We start from the raw sequence: 19,303 nt of genomic DNA on the forward strand, positions 1-19,303 counted from the left end.
TTGGAGAGAAGGAGAGAGACTGAAAACACTCTTTTGCCCAGAGAATTTTTTTTTTTAATAGGAAGCCTTGACCTTGAGCATGGTTGGAGAGAGGTCTGGGGACTCTTGAGGGGCTTAGATGATATAGAAAAGATTTTGTGAGACCTGGAACCAGCTAGGTCAGAGGATGAACCATAATTCTATCCAGAAAAATTAATTGGCTTTATTTATGGTAGGTCCTGATTCCAGACCAATGTGGTCAGTAGGTAAAGGGAGAATGTGTGTGTGTCTTTCTAGGGAACTTTTGTTTCTTTTTGCCTTAGTTAGTTCTCTTCATCCAACACCTCTTTTCTTCTTCTTTGTCCCATCCCCACAATAAAATCTGAGCAGTTTGATGCCAACATCTCAAAATGCAACCCTAAAGTCAAAGAGAAAAGGGGTGTTCCATAGGGGGATATCTGTTAAGAGCAAGTGAGTCTGGAGGGGCCATCCTCTCCCATCAACTAGAAAACTCCACCTAGTAAACTCCCAAATTGTAAATTCCATTCAGCTAGCAGGATCCAGGAGTAGTACTTCCAAAGAATTATAATGTCAAAGATTAACAGGTGATCCAGGGAACTGAGAATCAAACAGAAAGGCTTGTTAAATAAAATAAGTTAAATAAAAGTTATAATTATAAGGCCTGTGGGAGAAATCTAGGAGAGAAAGTGTCTTCTGGAATTAGGTCCAGAAAAATGGTCAGTGTGTTTCTGTGGGTCCTGGTTCAAGAAAAGATGCACAAAGGGCAGTGTTGGAAGAGCGAGTCACTGGTGCCAGTTGAATGAGCCTGGTGTGGTGGGTCCTGCAGCCCCTTTCATCTCATTAAGTTCCTGTCACACCTCCACTCTCCTTCTGTGTCCCGTGCCACTATAGTAGTTCAACTTTGAGGATGGAGAACTAGAACCACAGTTCTCCGGGAGAGCTGAGGTATTGTAAACATTCACCCCGCATCCGCCTCTTCCTCATCACTTCCATTTTGCACATTGCTCCTGGTTTGCTCCTCCTAAAGCCTGGATCTTGCATTATGACTATAATCTTCCCGCTCCCCACCTCTACAGACTCCCCTTTGCTATTGATCACAGCCCACATGAAGTGTGGGGCAGTCAATGTTCTTCGTGCCCTCGAGCAAGGCTTGAGTCTTGCCTTTGCATTCCTATTCAGAAGGCTTGGAACTCATTGAATAGAGTCAACTGATGCTCTCCTTGATAATTTTCCTTTTATTATTCCAGGCAGCATTCTGTCTGCTGCTTCCCCATCTATGACAACTTAAATCCAATTATTCTTTCTTTCATGCTCTATTGAAATGGTACCACCCCCCGCAGAAGCTTCCTCTGATCACCACTCCACCTTTCTATGGCAGATTTGACAATTACCTTTTATCAAGGGGACCTGTGCATCTGTCGTCTCTTTCCTACTGCAGTTTAAGCAAAAGATCATGTTGCTATGCTCAGCTCTGGCTTCTTCACAAGGCACACAGCAGAGTGTATAGAAGATGCTCAGAAAGCTTTTATGGAAATAAAGAGATAGGATAGATGGCTCAGGTTGGGAAGTAAGACTTGGAGAAGAAGCGAGGTTCTTTGTAAGACAGAAAAGAAGGGGGAGAGGATGAATGAACATGTACAAAAACACTGAGATAAAAAAGAAGGAAGGTGGGGAAGCACTCATGGGAGAGCTCTTATCTTCTTGAGTTGCTAGTTCCCTGGCAGCTAGAAACAAGAGTTTGGGAAACATCATAGAAGAACTAGTCAAAGCAGAGGTCAGAAGTACGTACAAACGTATTTCTAGAAGTACGTATAAATGTATTTCTAGAGGTGTGAAAGGAGATCTTGTGGGTTGTGGGGAAAGGGGTGGACAAGATCCAGCCTGGGTGTAGCTATGGTTATGGGGGTGAATAAGAAGTGGAGGAAGAAGGAGGTGCAGTGCTAGGGAATCCTAAAGTAGAACTGGAAAGAGTTAATAGAGAAAAGACAGAGACTAAACTAATAAACTAAAAAGATAAAAAAGCAGACAAAAAAAAAGGCCTTCTGTAGTTAAAGTAACCTTTGAATAGCAGTTTGGACACAGAGGAGGGACGAAAGCGTCCCCTGCTGGACACACATGAGCTGTGTGAAGAGAACCCAGGGGGATGAGAACCTCATGGCAATGAAAGGAAATTGACTATGTAGCTATGATCAGCCATCAAGTGATCTATCCTGGTGTCTTACAAACTGAGTTCCTTGGGACATCTCTGGGAGGTGGAGTGGGTTTTGGAGGCCATACTTGTTTTCTAGGGTTACTGTAACAAATGATCATAAACTGGGCAGCTTAAACAACAGAAATGTATGCTCTCACAGTTCTTCTGGCCAGAAGTCCGGAATCAATGTGTTGATAGGGGGCCAGCCTCCCTTGGAAGCCTCTGGGAGGCCCCTTCCTTGCCTCTTGGAGCTTCTGGTAGCCCAAGCGTCCCTTGGCTCCTTGCAGCATGGCTCCGATGCCCCTGCCTTCACAGTCTCATGGCCATCCTCCCGCATACCTGTGTCTTCATGTGGCGTTCTCCTCACGCTGTGTCTCCTTGTCTTCAGAGGATACCAGGTATGTTGTTATAGGGGCTACTCTCGTCTAGTATGACCTCCTCATAACTAATTATATCAGCAGAGACCCTAGTTCCTAATAAGGTCATATTCACAGGTACTAAGTATTAAGACTTCAACCTATCCTTTTAGGGTCACACTTCAACCCATAATAATGGGTGAGAAGAGACCATATGAGTGGCGTTTCATCTTCACCTCAACTTAACCAGGGCTGCCCAGCTTTTGCCTGGTTACAATTTTGGGATCTGTTGAAGGACTTTCAGAAACATTTCCACTGCTTACCAATATATTTAAAATCACCCAGGTATAGAATGCCACCTCCTACAAAGAAACAGGCAAACACATCATTCCACTGGCTCAAAGCTGCTTTCCTGTAAGGCTTTATAACGCTAGTTTTTCCTTCCACGTGCCTTCGTCTCATTTAGCTTGTTCAAGGCACAGCCAGCCAGATGCTGCTGATGGGTGTTGGACTGGAAGCACCATGAAGAATGGAGTGAATAGCATCAGCCCTTCCATTCTGTTCATGCTTGCTCCCTTTGAGTCCCTTTCAATTGCTGTAAGAGTCACGTGTGTGTGGCCCACTCTCTCGGGGACTCTGAGTCAACTATTCCACCCTGTATGCTTTCTGATGCCTTTGGAACTGATGGCATCCTCTAATTAAAGGTGGTGGGTGTTGTGATGACAGGATCAGTAACAGTGTCTGGCTTCCCTAAGGACCAGGGAACACTGTGGCCCAAGTTTTCCTATGTGTGTAACCAGTTTGTTCATATGTTTACGTATCTAGGGGTAAAATCTAAAAGGGGGTGGTGCTTACTTTCTCTGGCTTGTACCTGCTCTACCTATTTCAGGAAAATCATAGAGAGGAATCCCACAAGAACTGTGTGACTGTTTTGCTTCATTGAAAATATAGGGTGCTATGGCTTTAAATACATTGGTATTCTGCCCCTGGCTTCACTGCAGAATGAACAGCAATGATGTTCTCCTGAATATCAATTCCAGACGTTTTAGGAAGGGCTCAGCAGTTTCATGAGAATGAAGCTGTGTTACTCAAGTGTAATAAGCCAAAAAAAAAAATAACGTTTTTGTGCAGCACTAGTACAGACCCATGCCCTGGACAGGTAAGTGCCTTTTCTGTTCACTGTAGGCTTGGAAGGCACAGGGTATTCACTCAGGCTTATCAGCACAAGTGTAAAAGGAACATTCCAGCTGAGGGAATTGAGTTGAATATCAGGGACAGAGCTTTTGCCAACTAATTATGGACTGAATATTCAATCCAGGGTTTGCAAAGTGCTGCTACCGAGTGCCTGCCCCACCAAGAAAAGGATTTAAACACGGTCAACTCAGGGTAAATTATTTTGCAAATCCAATATTTATTTTATTATTTTTATGTACAAAAAGTAAACTGCAAGTGAACATAAAATCAAATTCAATCCTTTTGGCTGCATGGACTGGTTGTACTTTATCTCATAGTTACAGTGAATCACATACACCACCACCATGATACATCTGTGACACAGCAGGAAGGTGCCATTTGCCTATCTGAAGAATGTTAGAGAAAAATAGATCATAAAGCAACCTGGAGGTCAGAGGATTCTGAGATAATCTCTCTGTTGAAGAACATCTAAACAGCAAATGTCCAATCTGTAATAAAATAGTTAAAAGGTCCAAGTCCATTTCTACTTGGCTGATCCAGCACAGGAAATCTAACAGCACTTTGCCATCATTTTGCTTTTTGAGTTTTCGCAGAGGACATGGGCCATTGACATATTAAGAAAAAAACCCAAAAAACGATTAAGTCGTGTGATCCCTAACCTGTGAGTTCTGAGTAAGATTTTGCAAATAAATCACCATGTTATTTCCATAGGAGATTCTGGTAACAGAGGTGTCATTTCAAATCCAGTATGTTCAGATCAACCCATAATGAAATGACTCTGTTGATTTATGGCAAAACAGACACACCTTGGGTAAGACATGAAGCCAACGATAACATCACACATACAATGTTTTTGTAAATAAATTGAGATATATAGTTTCTTTTTGCTAAACTCAGTTATTAAGAGGCTTCTCCAGAAACTTAACATCTTTGCGCAACTCTTGTCACTCACATTATTTATCTACAGGTTTGTTTGTTTTAAACCAGTAAGCGTTCTGAGCCCGTTTCTTTGCCTGGTGCTCGCATGCACAATTGTCTTGGAAGGAGGCAACAGTGTCATTAGTATAACTGAGGACAGAAATCAACTTGTTCTGGTCACCAAATATCTTGTGTATATTTTAAAACGTAACGTGAGAAAAAGAAGATATTTTAAAAATTCAGAATCTGTAGTTTGTAAAACTGTTATCATTTTAGCATAAGTTCATTGCTGACCTTTTGAGATCAATCATAAATAATTTTTCCAAGAGAAATATTTCTAGCAGAAATGGGAAAGATGTGAACTAAAGCTGTAACCTCTGTACCATAAATATCAGCCACTTTGGGCTTAGAACTCTTGAGGCATGGTGATAATACTGCATTAGAGCACATATGAATATATACCTTAGTTTACACAGAATATGTGACATTTTTGAGTGATATACATGTGCTTGTGGTATAGTTTCTAATATTATCAGTGCAGTCATCATACAAACTTTTTAGACAATGATAGTAACCCATCATAATGCAGCTTATGCCTTTCTTTGGCAGGACGAAAATCAGTTTATAAAAATCTTCTGACAAGTTGAAATGACATGATAGATCAATTACAGATTGCTCACTGGACAATCAAGGGAATTATTAGAAAACAGTTTTCACCACTAGAAATTCATCCACACTGACGTGCCCCTAAATATCCAGGAGGTCATCCCCACTTTCGTCGCTCTCCACGGTCAGCTGCCGGGTCCACCACTTCTTAACTTCAGAACCGCAGGAAGCCGTGTCAGTCATGGGGTTCATTTTGCACACTACAGATTTCATGGTGGTCCTCCCTCCAAACCGTAAGTTGACCGAGGACACCGAATGGCTTATTGGTTTTGGGGCTGTGGAATTAATGAATCTTATGAGCCACTTGGTACTGCTCCACTCTACTGTAATCATTCCTAAAACCCATGATCTTCCCAGCAGTGATAGTTTTGGCTAATGTGTCGTATCCATAGATGCTAAGTAAACATCCTTTTCAGGACTTGACGCTTTATGTTCATGATAGATTTTTAAAAATAATGCTCATGGACAACTAATAATGCCATTTGGGGAAAAGAAGTGCTGCTTACCCCGTACATTCTGAAATAATACAAAAACTAGAAAGTCACTAAAAATTCCAATTTGGGAGCTATTGCCATAGAAACATGTGCATTCATTAGCGTATGCAAAAAGAAAAAAAAAATGGAAGGAGAGCATGACCCACAGTGAAGGCAAGGTTTGAGCGAGGGTGCGGGAGGAGAGGTGTGGTTCTGGGGTCCCACAGTCATGGTCTTGGGACCCACCTCTGTAACCTGTGGGTATGTAGCAATGGGCAACTTCATGTCTCTCAACCCAGGTTTCCTCCAGTGCAAGATGAAGACAGTGAAAATGTCCTAATTAGACTATTGTCAGGATTAAAGTGGGTTACATGAGATGGCCTGAGCGCATCGCGTGACACCTATAACGTTGTTGTCCCCTCAAAATACTGTTTTTCTTTCCCTCTGCCTTCCCAAACTCAGCCTGACCCCCATCACCATTTTTGATGGGGGCCATCTAGGCATAGACCAGTGGAAGTACTTTTTTTTTCTTTTGAGATGGGGTCTCACTCTCTTGTCCAGACTGGAGTGCAGCGGCAGTGCAACCTCTCTGCCTCCCGGCTTTAAGCAATTCCTCTGCCTCAGTCTCCTGAATAGCTGGGAATACAGGCGTGCACCACCACGCCCAGCTAATTTTTGTATTTTTAGCAAAGACAGGGTTTTCAGCATGTTGGCCAGGCTGGTCTCAAACTCCGAACCTAACATGATCCACCCGCCTTGGCACCCCCAAGTGCTGAGATTACAGGCGTGAGCCACCGCACCCAGACCAATGGACATACTTTTGACAGCATCTTTTCTCTTGTCCATTTAAGTGAGTACCAACGACTGTGCATTCTCCCCAGGTCACCTCTCCTATCTGTCCCTGCAGCATCTGGGCCCAGCTCTGTCCACGCCCTTGCTGCCTGGTGCTCACACCACTGCAACTTCTTCCAGCCTGTCACCTGCCTCCAGGCTCAGCTGTAGACAATTCACTTTCCCTTGCTGCCAAGTCAGCTTCCTAAAGCACGGATTCCAAAAGTCACAGATTTCTCAGAAATCTTTGCTAGCTCCTAATTGCCCACAAGATAACATTGAACCTACTCAGCTTGTAATTTAAGGCTTTTTGTGACCTGGCACTACCACCTACTCTGTCTTGATGCCATCATTCTCTGCTTTGTTTGAATCAGGAGGAAACCTGCCTTCTTAAAAATAAATTCCTGGATACGAACGGGGATACTTTCTTTGGTGGTAGTCTCCATGAAGACCCACTGAACATCGCTAGCCTCAAAATGTAAGTGGTGCTGTCATCCACTTTGCAGAACACATATGCTACACATCTTCTCACTTCAATTGGGCTGAAGTTGGGGGACAGTTAAAGAGCATTATAAAGTTCCTGCTTTGGCATGAACTTAGTTATCTATAGAGAAAAACATGTGGCCGGATGTGGTGGCCCACACTTATAATCCCAGCACTTTGGGAGGCAAGGTGGACGGATCACAAAGTCAGGAGTTCGAGACCAGCTTGGCCAACACAGTGTAACCCCATCTCTAATAAAAATACAAAAATGGGCCAGGCTTGGTGGCTCATGCCTGTAATTCCAGCACTTTGGGAGGTTGAGGCGGATGGATCACAAGGTCAAGAGTTTGAGACCAGCCTGACCAACATGATGAAATCCCGTCTCTACTAAAAATACAAAACTTAGCCAGGAGTGGGTGGCATGCACCTGTAATCCCAGCTACTTGGGAGGCTGAGACGGGAGAATCGCTGGAACCCAGGAGGTGGAGGTTGCAGTGAGCTGAGATCGTGCCACTGCACTCCAGCCTGGGCGATAGAGTGAGACTCTGTATCAAAACAAACAAACAAAAAACAACAAAAAACAAATGAACTAAGCATGGTGGTGGGTGCCTGTAATCCCAGCTACTTGGGTGGCTAAGGCAAGAGAATCGCTTGAACCCAGGAGGTGGAGGTGGCAGTGAGCCAAGATCATGCTAGCCTGGGCAACAGAGCGAGACTCTGTCTCAAAAAAAAAAAAAAAAAAAAGAGAGAGAAAAACACATACAAGGACACTGGGCTGTGGGGAGCATTTTTCTCCCTCCATTCCTGAATGCTCTTCATGGGATTATCCTGGCTTTCCAAAACCCTATATAGAAGAAGCTCATAGAAGACAATTCTCTTACTAAATCAGTAAAATATGGTAAATAATGGGATTGTTTATTAAATGAAAGGGTTGAATGAGGTAAAGCAGCTTGCCTAAAGACAGTGACTGGCTCAGCTGCAAAGTGAATGCGAAGACAAAGTGCGGGCCTGTCCCTTTTTTGAGAACTTTGTGGCATTTTCTGAATGATTGCATCTGCCTACTCCTTCTTCAATTAAATAAGTTTCACCCATGTTTGAGCGTGCCTTGATGCACGAAGGAAGCCCTTGGAAATCTCTCCCTGTTTCTGAATCTTGGCTTTTTCCTAGGCGCTGGCTTCCCGACCATGGCAGCCTGAAATGTACCCAGAAAATGGGGGCTAATGTAGGTCATATTTAGAGAAGTTATTTGTGAGGGGGAAAGGGGGCGAGGCAATGTTTTTGACAAGACTACATTTTTCATTATGTTGCTGTCTATAAACAGCCGTAGATGCAGACTTGCATTTTGAAATGCAAGACCCAAAACACACAAAGTAAATACCTTTAAAATGCCTTGATCGGTGGAGAAATGCCTGGATGTACCTACCTGAGGGCAGACGCCACTGCCCAAACTTCCTCTGGGGTTTCCCTGCATCGGCCGCGTCTTGCCGGCTTCCTCCTCGATCCGACAGCGTGGGGCTCAGGAGCTGCTGCTGGCTGCTTGTCTGCGTGGGAGAAGAACCATGCACTTACTGTCCTCCTTAACCCTGTGCTTTCCTCCTTATACCACAGGAAAGGAAAACAAGGCAGGAGAACAAGTGGGAAGAACTATACGGATTCATAGTGTCCGCAGTGGGAGAGGAAAAGTGAAAATGGGTAAAAAGAGTCACAGAAGCAAAAGAGCCACCACCGCACGCCGTGCTGAAGGAGACACCGCTCTTCCTGGCACAGCATTTCCTGGGTAACCCCCCACTGCCTCGTTCCCTTCCATGCCTGAGAATGTCATTGTTACCCTTCATATCTTCACTGGCGAACCAGGGCGCAAGGAGGGGGCACTGCAGGAAAGAAGGTGGGGCAGTGGGGACTGGCTGGGCGGGGGCAGTCTACCAGCCTGAAGATCCGCACTTGGGGCTTCAGGGAAAGAGCTCTCCACAGGCAAAGCTCTGTGATGGGCCCTGGATGGAGCTGATAACAATCTAAGCTAAAGTCAAAGAGAGAGGCCAAGACTTCCCCACCCTTCACCTGTTCTCTGGCTCACCTGTCACCGCTCCCTTTCCTAACAAAAGCCCTGCTCTTCACATCTCTTCAATATCCCCTCGTTTTTTTGTTTTTTTTTTTTTTTTTTTGTCCCCTCTTGGGATTTTCATCTAAAAACAGGGGGCTCTACAATCGCCACTTTCCCTGGGCTCCTTGGCCCTGTCTCACTGTCTGTCCTGAACTCAGCAGACCTCCCCCATGCGAGACATTGCCAGCCGTCCTCAGGGTGACCAGTGGCAAGGCCACTGCAGATGCCTGTCTTTGCCCCTCGGTTGACTAACTCTGCAGAAGTCCCTGCAGTTGGTGGCAGATGATTTCTACAGGCTGGGAAGCCCAAAACATGAAATCTACCTCAAAGTGGGCTGTGGCACCAGTGGGCCTCCTGGAGCACCCTGCTAGGCCATGGAGCCTTAGGCTTCCAAATGTACCCCTGGCCCCTGGCTGCATTGCTGCACACCACGGAGCCTGGTGCTGCTGGGGACTCTGTGCAGAGCACGGGATCTGCTCCACGTTGTTAACCTCAAATCATAACTGCTGCCTCATAAAGGGGCAGGTCCTCCCAGCCAGCTGCTTCTCACAGCACAGGACTCTCCAGGATACTGGTAACTCCCTCTACTTTTCTAAATAGACACGTGCATTGAGTTTGAGAATGAAAATATGTTGTGACCTAGTAAATACAACCTCCTCAAGCCAATTCTCCTGAATTCCATATACTCTTCCGATACCCGACCAAGAAAGGATACATCTTCAATAAGCCTGATTATTTGAGGAGGTTGAAGGCCAATTACATTTTCACTGATTTTACTGCAAATTTCTATGACTTTAGTGAGGGGAGGAAAACATTTGGGGCTGAGCTGCGTGGAAACCACACTCTGCTAAGTCATGTAATATTTCCAGAGTCAAATGCAGCCCTTAGATCTAATGGTAACTCTTTAGACAAAAATAAAACTACAGAATTATGAAGTTCAGGGCATTCATATTTTCTGGTATTCATATGAATCAGAATCTTTTAAAATAACCTCAACTGCATCCAAGTGGCAAAGACACACATAATCTGGATCAGTGGATTTCCACCGTCTTGGTTTTTGTTTTTCAATGAAAATATTCCTATTAGAAATACTGTCACCTTGTTTGAATGATGTGACCAGCACCCAGTTTTTTTTTTTTTTTTTTTTTTACTAAAAGAAGGAAGCCCAAGGAGTGTCCTGGGCTGAAGGACGGCTCGTGCCCATACCTCGGGTTGCATGCTGTTGTCCTGACTATTGGTGTTTGTGTCCTCACTGGGCTGGGTGGTCTCGATGCTGGGTGGGTTCAGAAACCGGCTCAGCTCTTGCTGCTGACTCTCTCTCAGGCTGTGGATGATACTGCACGACTGCTGCTGTTTCTATGGAAATGCGATTGTTTGTTCAGTAAAGTAAGCCCAGCATCCTGCCCGCCCCACCGCCACACAAATCATATTTTCTTCTCCCCTCTCCAAAGACCTGCATGATCGGTGACCCCTTAGGAATGTCCAAATAAGGATCCTGAAGTAATTTCAATGTTCAATTAAGGGAGGCTGATGCAAATGTGGGCTTGGAGATGTATGCATTGCCTTCCCAGTCCATTTTCATTTGTGTAACAGTCGGAATAGTGACGGTCATCGATGTTTCTGTTTTATTTATGTTTGTTTGTTTTTTGTTGTTTGTTGTTGGTGTTTTCTGTTTTTTTTTTTTTTTTTTTTTTTTTTTTTTTTTTTTTTTTTTTTTTTTTTTTTTTTTTTTTTTTTTTTTTTTTTTTTGATAGGATCTCACTATGTCCTCTAGACTAGACTTCAGTGGTACGATTATATCTCACTGCAACCTTAAACTCCTGGCTCAAGCTATGCTTCTGCCTTAGCCTCATGAGAAGCTGCGATACAAGTGTGCATGACTGTGGCTGGCTAATCTTTTTTTTTAGAAAGAAGTAGAAGTCTCACTCTATTTCTCAGGCTAGTCTAAAACTTCTGGTCTTAAGTGATCTTCCTGCTTCAGTCTCCCAAAGTGCTGGGATTACAGGCATGAGCCACTGTGCCCAGCTTGTGTTTTAAAGTACTAACACAGCTATCCTATTTTTCTCTTCTTATTTTATTCTAGGCTAATTAAGCCAATACAACGCCAACCCTTCTCCCACTTTGCCGCACGTTGTAAGAGGCAGAGAGCCTCGGGTGGAAGAGAAAACCTTTGTTCTTGTCTTTGTTCTGAAGTTTTCAGGCCAAGCCAGGAGTTCAGTCTGTCTTGGAATATACTGAAGCCAGGGCTCCTTGTGGCCTCTCAGAGCCGGAGGAGGACAGGTTGATCCCTGGAGCTAACATAGCTATAGTGGCCGGCAGTGACAGGACATCACTGGGCAGCTGGCCTTGCTCTAGGAGGTTGAGTTGTATCTTTTCTCTGGGACCTTTTTCTCCTCCAATAGAAATACATGTTTCTGCAATTGATGTTGTTGCTCTGAGAAAGAGGATTAAAATGATCTCTTTTATATATAAATGTTTAGTGATTTCTTTTTTCCCCCAAATGTGAAACGTGTCAAAAGCATTCATAAAAGTAATTATCTCATAGAAGCATTCACTGTAAACACAGTATGTGCCAATGAAGTATACATTCATTAATTTTTGAGTTAGATAATCTTACAGGCTTATAATTCAGGAAGCAGGAAACATTATTAATCCTGAGAGGCAGTCTTTTCAGAATAAACATTGTCATGGTTTGTTGAAATTTTTAGCAGCAATTTAAAAGTTTTACAAATTTGATGTGTGGAAAATTTTAGAATTTCATACAGTTGAGTTTAATAAATGGACATCATAAATATTTTAATATCAATAAACTGCCTTTTTTTTTTGAGATAGAGTCTCACTGTGTCCCCCAGGCTGGAGTACAGTGGCACTTTCTCAGCTCACTGCAACCTCTACCTCCCAGGTTCGGGTGATTCTCCTGCATCAGCCTCCTGAGTAGTGGGGATGACAGGCATGTGCACCATACCCAGTTAACTTTTGTATTTTTAGTAGAGATGGGATTTTGCTATGTTGGCAGGCTGGTCTCCAACTCCTGGCCTCAAGTGATCCATCCGCTTGATCTCCCAAAGTGCTGGGATTAGAGGCATGAGCCACTGAGCCTGGCCAATAAACTGCTTTTAAAGTCTTCATGTCATATTATAAAAATGGGATTCCATGGAAACTTCTAATGGACTCTGCTAAAGAGGGCAGGGCTAACTGGACTAGAGTGAAAGTCTGTGTCATGATCTGACCACTGTAAGTGGAGGAAGTGGACGTAGTTTAAAGGGATAGAAGGCTGATCACAGAAGGAGCTAATCCCACGCTCATGAAGCGCTTTTCTTTCATCCCTCCTTTTTCGGGGTGGGGCGGGGACCCAACCCGCATAGGTGCAGTTCACTCACAGCTCTGATGCGCTTGAGGCACTTCTTGAGCCACATGCGGATGGTCTGCTTGGCCACCTCCTCCTCGATGGTGTACTCCAGCTGCTCCCTTGCCAGGAGCTCCTCCAGCTGCAAGCTCTTCCGGATGTCCACGGACCGGTAAGAAAGCATGCTGGTGAGGGAAACACACCTGCAATCACAGCTCTGATTCACCTGAGATTTACACACTTACATGTGTCAAAATCCAGAAAGGATATCACTCAATCTAATGAGTCTAGCGTTTTGACACCATCCCTCACACTCGTGTGTGTTGGGCCGGTCCTGTCACTTCTCTGTGTCTCCCTTCCCTTGTCTGTAAAATAAAGATAGTCCTAGTAACTACTTTATTTAATGACTAAGTGAGTTGATATCTGTGAGACCCTTATAGCAGTAAGTGCCATCTGAGTGCCTGTAACATAAAAGATCCAGGCTAGGTAAAGTCTCGGGACTTTCCCTGCAAAAGGGAAACCCCACATCCCATACTTTCTTCACACTGAGCCACATGTGGTGATGGTTAATTTGCTCAGCTGTGCATCACACAACCTTACCCCCTGCATTCCATTCCTTCTCTGTTTATCTCCTCCATCCTTCTTTATCTTCCTTATTAATTTAATTTTATTTTTTTGAGATGGAGTTTTGCTCTTGTTGCCCAGGCTGGAGTGCAATGGCACGATCTAAGCTCATTGCAACCTCCCCATCCTGGGTTCAAGCAATTCTCCTGCCTCAGCCTCCCAAGTGGCTGGGATTACAGGCATGTGCCAACACGCCAGCTAATTTTGTATTTTTAGTAGAGATGAGGTTTCACCATGTTGGTCAGACTGATCTTGAACTCCTGACCTCAAGTGATCCACCTGCCTCGGCCTCCCAAAGTGCTGGGATTACAGGTGTGCGCCACCACACATGGCCTTCCTTATTAATTCTAGAGGCTATGAAACAAATCCAGGGTTTAATATCCACTCCCATTTAGCCCTTGACACACAACCAGCCCATGCAGTGGTAGATGAAGCTAACACAGCAGATGTTTTACATCATGGAGCAATAAGGCAGCTCCCAGGAGGCCTGGACCAAGCAGTCCACCTCCAGAGGAGAAGACAGCCTTTCCTGGCAGAGTGGTGCACCCAGGAGTAGCCACAGGATCCCAGGTTATGGCTCATGCACCCTGGTGCACATGTGAGCTATCCCCTTCTGTGACCTCAGCTCCATCCTGGAACCCAAATCATAGCATGGAGGCTCCTGAGAGCACTGATACATTGGCCTTATCTTCTTTGCTAAGAAGTCTCTTCCCACCACAGAGGGGAAAAATGCATTTTCTCTTCCTCTCCTCCCTGACTCATCAAGAAACTCATCAAAGCTTCATTGTTTTTATCATATACTGGGCTAGGGGAATAAACAGGAAGGGGAGAAGCAGCCCCACCATTGATTTTGCCTGGGTCTATTTTTGTTAGCTGCACCAGTGTGCTCCAAAGGGACTGAATATGAATGATAACGGTATGCCTATCTGCCTCATGTCAACCTAAAAAAAATTGCCACTAGGAGGAAAGACTCAGAAACATTCTGTCAGAGATGACATCCTTTGTTATTCACATGCATTTTTCCATCCTGTCCTTTTCTGTTTTTTAGCTTGTTCGTGAAAGAACTGAAGAGTGGGAGGTGAAATTGATAAGAGAGCTTTTCCCAGATTCTTCCTGTGCTGATCTGATCCTTTTCTTCAGCTTCTGGCCACAAGCATATTTCTGTACACCTGAGTTCTCCTGAAATTTGAGACACAATACCCACACACTACTTGTAGGTACTGCAATGAGATTAAAATAGCTACTGCTAGTCACTTGCTCTTAATTTTTTCTGAGGCATGGACCCCTGTGGCAGTGAAGCTCATGGGACATTTCTTAATGCTTTAAATGCACAGAATGAAACACACAATTTTACAAAGGAAACCAAGCCTAGCAAAAAAAAAAAAGAAAAAAGAAAAAACAAAGCAGGAGGCATCACACTACCTGACTTGAAACTATACTATATGGCTACAGTCATCAAAACAGCATGGTACTGGTACCAAAACAGAGATACAGACCAATGGAACAGAACAGAGGCCTCAGAAATAATGTCACACATCTACAACCATCTGATCTTTGAGAAACCTGACAAAAACAAGCAATGGGGAAAGGATTTCCTATTTAATAAATGGTGTTGGGAAAACTGGCTAGCCATATGCAGAAAGCTGAAACTGGATCCCTTCCTTAGACTTTATTAAAAAATGAACTCCAGATGCATAAAAGATTTAAACATAAGGCCTAACACCATAAAAACCCTAGAAGAAAATCCAGGCAATGCCCTTCAGAACGCAGGCATGGGCAAGGACTTCATGACTAAAACACCAAAAGCAATAGCAACAAAAGCCAAAATAGACAAATGGGATCTAATTAAACTCCACAGCTTCTTCACAGCAAAAGAAACTATCATTAGAGTGAACTGGCAACCAACAGAATGGGAAAAAATTTTTGCAATCTACCCATCTGACAAAGGACTAATACCCAGAATCTACAAAGAACTTAAACAAATTTACAAGAAAAAAACAACCCTATCAAAAAGTGGGCAAAGGATATGAACAGACACTTCTCAAAAGAAGACATTTATGTGGCCAACAAACATATGAAAAAAAGCTCATCATCACTGGTCCTTAGAGAAATGCAAATCAAAACCACATTGAGATACCATCTCATGCCCGTAAGAATGGTGATCTTTAAAAAATCTGGAGACAACAGATGCTGGAGAGGATGTGGAGAAATAGGAACACTTTTACACTGTTGGTGGGAGTGCAAATTAGTTCAACCATTGTGGAGGGCAGTGTAGCAATTCCTCAAGGATCTAGAAATAGAAATATCAATTGACCCAGCAATCCCATTACTGGGTATATACCCAAAGGATTATAAATCATTCTATTATAAAGACACATACACACATGTTTATTGTGGCACTGTTCGCAATAGCAAAGACTTGGAACCAACCCAAATGTGATAGACTGGATAAAGAAAATGTGGCACATACACACCATGGAATACTATACAGCCATAAAAAGGATGAGTTCATGTCCTTTGCAGGAACGTGGATGAAGCTGGAAACCATCATTCTCAGCAAACTGACCCAAGAACAGAAAACCAAACACCACATGTTCTCACTTATAATTAGGTGTTGAACAATGAGAACATGTGGAGACAGGAGAACATCACACACTGGGGCCCGTCGGCGGGGAGGGGTGGGTAGGAGGATAGAGAGGGATAGCAGGTGGTGGGGGTCTAGGGGAGGAATAGCATCAGGAGAAATACCTAATGTAGATGATGGGGTGATGAATGCAGCAAACCACCGTGGCATGTGTATACCTATGTAACAAACCTATGTTTTGCTCACGTATGCCAGAACTTAAAGTATAATAATAAATAAAATTCTCAAATTATTTACTTCAAAATGGTAGTGATATAGTAACATAAGTGCCTCTTTATTATTCCATTAAATAATACTATCTAGTAGACCTCAAATAACTACCATAACTCGGAAGCACCGGTGAGCATAAATGATATTTTAAGATGTCGGTTATGTGATCTGAAAATTTCTATGAGTTCTCCTGCTAACAAAGATGTGGATATTGAAAATGCAACTGTGGTTTGTTGCCTACATTCCTCATGGAAGTGTATGCTGCGTTTCAGGGAGTCATTAGTGAAAATAAAGATGTAATTGTTTTCCCTTGCAAGTCCATAGACCTCTGTTTGATCCGTGGACTCCTGCTTAAGAAGCTGCTATGGGTTGAATGTTTCCTCCCAAAGAAAGACATGTTGGAGTCCTAACCTCCAGTGCCTCCGAATGTAACTTTATTTGGAAATAGAACATTGCAGTTTTAATTAGTAATTAAGTTAAAATGAGATCACACTGGAGTAGGATTGATTCCTAATGTAATATGACAGATGTTCTTATGAAAGGTGAAATTTGAACTTAGATATACAGACACACAAACACAGAGACACACAGACACACAGAGACACACACACAGACACACACAGAATGCCATGTGATGTTGAAGGGAGACCCGGCGGACGCTTCTACAAGCCAAGAAACACCCAATAGTGGCAGCACATCCCCAGCAGCCAGGCGAGAGGCGTGGGGCAGATTCTCCCTCATGGGCCTCAGAAGGAATCAGCCCTACACCTCAATCTCAGGCTTTTGGCATCCAGAGCTTGGAGACCAGAACTTTCTGTTGTCAAGCCCCTCAGCTTAAGATGCTAAGTTACAGTAGCCCAAGGGAACAAATAAAGAAGTCTCCCAAGGAGAGGAAAAGGCAGAGACTCCTTCTGACCCTGTGTCCTGTCTGGGTGCTCATGAAATATCTGGTATATGTGGTGTTCCAGCCAGCGGAGCAACCATCACAGAGCAGCCCAGGCATCCTATCAGACCCGTGCAAGGGAGGAGCTCTGTACTATATTCCCAGCTTTGCCACAGAGCCTGGAACCTCAAGCAAGTCACTCAGTCAGCTCTTCCGGGCAGTTCCCGCATCGCAAGGAAGGGCTGGGACTGTGTTCTCCCAGGCGCCTGCCACCTTTCCCCTCGGGGAGCACCTCAGTGGGCAGGGGCCCCTCAGGACATCAGGCCACGGCCTCCCAGCCCTCCCGGGTGAGGCCCCTACTTGGAAATGAATATTGCAGGACAGCGGGGAAGGGCACTTAGCGCCTGGGACACGTGACCTCGCTTCACAGCTACGGCAGATGTGGCATTTGGGTTAGACACCCACTTGTTAATTGTGCTGCAGAGGCCTTGAAGGCTGACAGCTGTGGCTTCTGGCCCCAGCTTGGGCCTGCGAGAGCCTGCCTCCTACCTCAGGACATCGTGGAAGGTGACGTCCCCGCCGTTGTGCAGCCTCTCCATTTCGTAGCACATGTGCTTGAACAGGAGCTTGTCCTTGTCCAGGTCCACCTCCAGCCTCCCACGCAGCAGCCGCAGCAGGAACTTGACGCGGAATGTGGGGATCACGCCCTGGGGGCAGAGCACAAGAAGCAGCAAATCATCATCAGCCTCAGTGATTTACTTGGGTTTCTCAAAACAAAAGAGCTATTTCTCCACAGCTAGCGTAATTAGCACCAGATGTGAAGAAAGCTGGTCACCTCCTTGGAGCCTGGTGGAATTAATTGAGTGCACTAAGAAGAGCATAGGATGGAAAACAGAAATTTCTACTGATGCTTCTCTCTCTGGGACATCACCACATTGCAGCATTTGGAGTGAGGCGTGGGAAGCTCCCCCTCTGCCCCCAGGACCCTGCTCTTGCTCTCAGCAGACTGATGCTCACGTAGCCCGTCCCACGGACTCAGCCTCCAACGTATGCACTGAGTGGGTCATAATGCGCTCGCACAAGACAATGGACAAGACACACGTCATCCTCCTTTTCACTCAATCCGGATGCGAGGAACGTCTTAATATTTATTACAAGTGTTTCTACCGTTAAAAGATAACTCGCGGTCACTCACGCCTACAATCCCAGCAGTTTGGGAGGCTGAGGTGGGTGGATCACCTGAGGTCAGGAGTTTGAGACCAGCCTGGCCAACATGGTGAAACCTGGTTTCTACTAAAAATACAAAAATTAGCTGGACACAGTGGCACATGCCTGTGGTCCCGGCTAATTAGGAGGCTGAGTGTAGAGAATTGCTTGAACCCAGGAGGCAGAGGTTGCAGGGAGCTGAGATTATGCCACTGCACTCCAGCTTGGGCACAGAGTGGGACTCCATCTTAAAAAAAATAAAAAGAGAAAACTCTTTTTTCATGTTTTCTTCAGTATTAAAAAAACTGTATACAAGAGAATTAGGCTCCCAGCTCTTCCCTCTTCTGGAGTCAGAACCTATCCAGCCACTGAGAATCTAAGATGTGTCGCTATCTTCCATGCAACACAAACCACCATGCCAGCCCTGGCTGTGTCTTGAATGAAAGTGCTGGGCAGAACGCTGGTGCCATGACTGCCTGCCAGTTACTGACATCTTGGTGTGCAGGGCAGTGTGGTCTTCATGTGTGTGTTACATGAAAGCGGGTTCCCATGGGTGACAGTTATGGAGAGACAGGCGGATTCCAAGGAGCTGAGAGTGAGGTCAGATGCCCTGCACGCAGGGCATGCACTATGTTGAAAGGAAAGCCCTCGAGAATGGATCCTGGGTGGCTGGAGGGTACCAAGAAGAGGGAGCAAATCAGGGTGAGGACTCTACCTGGGTCCCTCATTTATGATGCCCATGCTGGCATTTTGGATTTTGTGTCCTTCATCAACTCTTCTTGAACTATTTCCAGATCTCCCCCCAGATACCCTGGCAGAATCTTCCTTGTTCAAACAGCACCCCTCGGGCCTCCTTCATGGTCATCCCTGCCAATGCAGCCCCAACCCCAACTACTGTCTATAGTTTTAACTTCTGAGCATTTATAGTTTCTGAAAATACTGCCACTACTACTAATATTATTTCACTTTTTTCTATTTGTCTCCACCTATTAGAATGTAAGCTCTGTGAGTACAGGAATGGTTCCATCTTGGTCATTGCTGTAGCTTCATTGCCTAGAACTATGCCTGAGTGTTTGCTAAGGGGAGGAGTAAGAGGAGGAGGTAGAGTAAAAGGAAAAGGAGGAGGTGGAGGAAGAGGAGGAGAAGGAGGAGGTGGAGGAGGAGGTGGAGGAGGAGG

At 44.7% G+C, this 19,303-nt stretch overlaps 1 protein-coding gene across 5 annotated transcripts in view; it reads right to left on the reverse strand.

The window, feature by feature from the left end:
• Positions 1 to 3,938: 3,938 nt before the first annotated feature.
• The window catches only part of NALCN (sodium leak channel, non-selective), a 369,956-nt gene continuing 354,591 nt past the window's right edge, over positions 3,939 to 19,303 (reverse strand). For 4 of the 5 annotated variants that reach the window (XM_017503589.2, XM_017503587.2, XM_017503586.2 and 1 more), the window contains 5 exons: positions 17,470 to 17,627; positions 12,594 to 12,744; positions 10,420 to 10,569; positions 8,536 to 8,653; positions 4,623 to 5,600 (listed from right to left, as the gene is read on the reverse strand). In XM_017503589.2, coding sequence (XP_017359078.1) covers positions 5,407 to 5,600; positions 8,536 to 8,653; positions 10,420 to 10,569; positions 12,594 to 12,744; positions 17,470 to 17,627 — 771 coding nt within the window. In that variant the 3' untranslated portion in view covers positions 4,623 to 5,406. Of the gene's footprint in view, positions 5,601 to 8,535; positions 8,654 to 10,419; positions 10,570 to 12,593; positions 12,745 to 17,469; positions 17,628 to 19,303 lie in introns of all 5 variants that reach the window. The other variant, XM_037729607.1, reaches the window with a different exon arrangement.

This window comes from Cebus imitator, unplaced genomic scaffold, assembly GCF_001604975.1.
Source record: "Cebus imitator isolate Cc_AM_T3 unplaced genomic scaffold, Cebus_imitator-1.0 Scaffold312, whole genome shotgun sequence".
NCBI lineage: Eukaryota > Metazoa > Chordata > Mammalia > Primates > Cebidae > Cebus > Cebus imitator.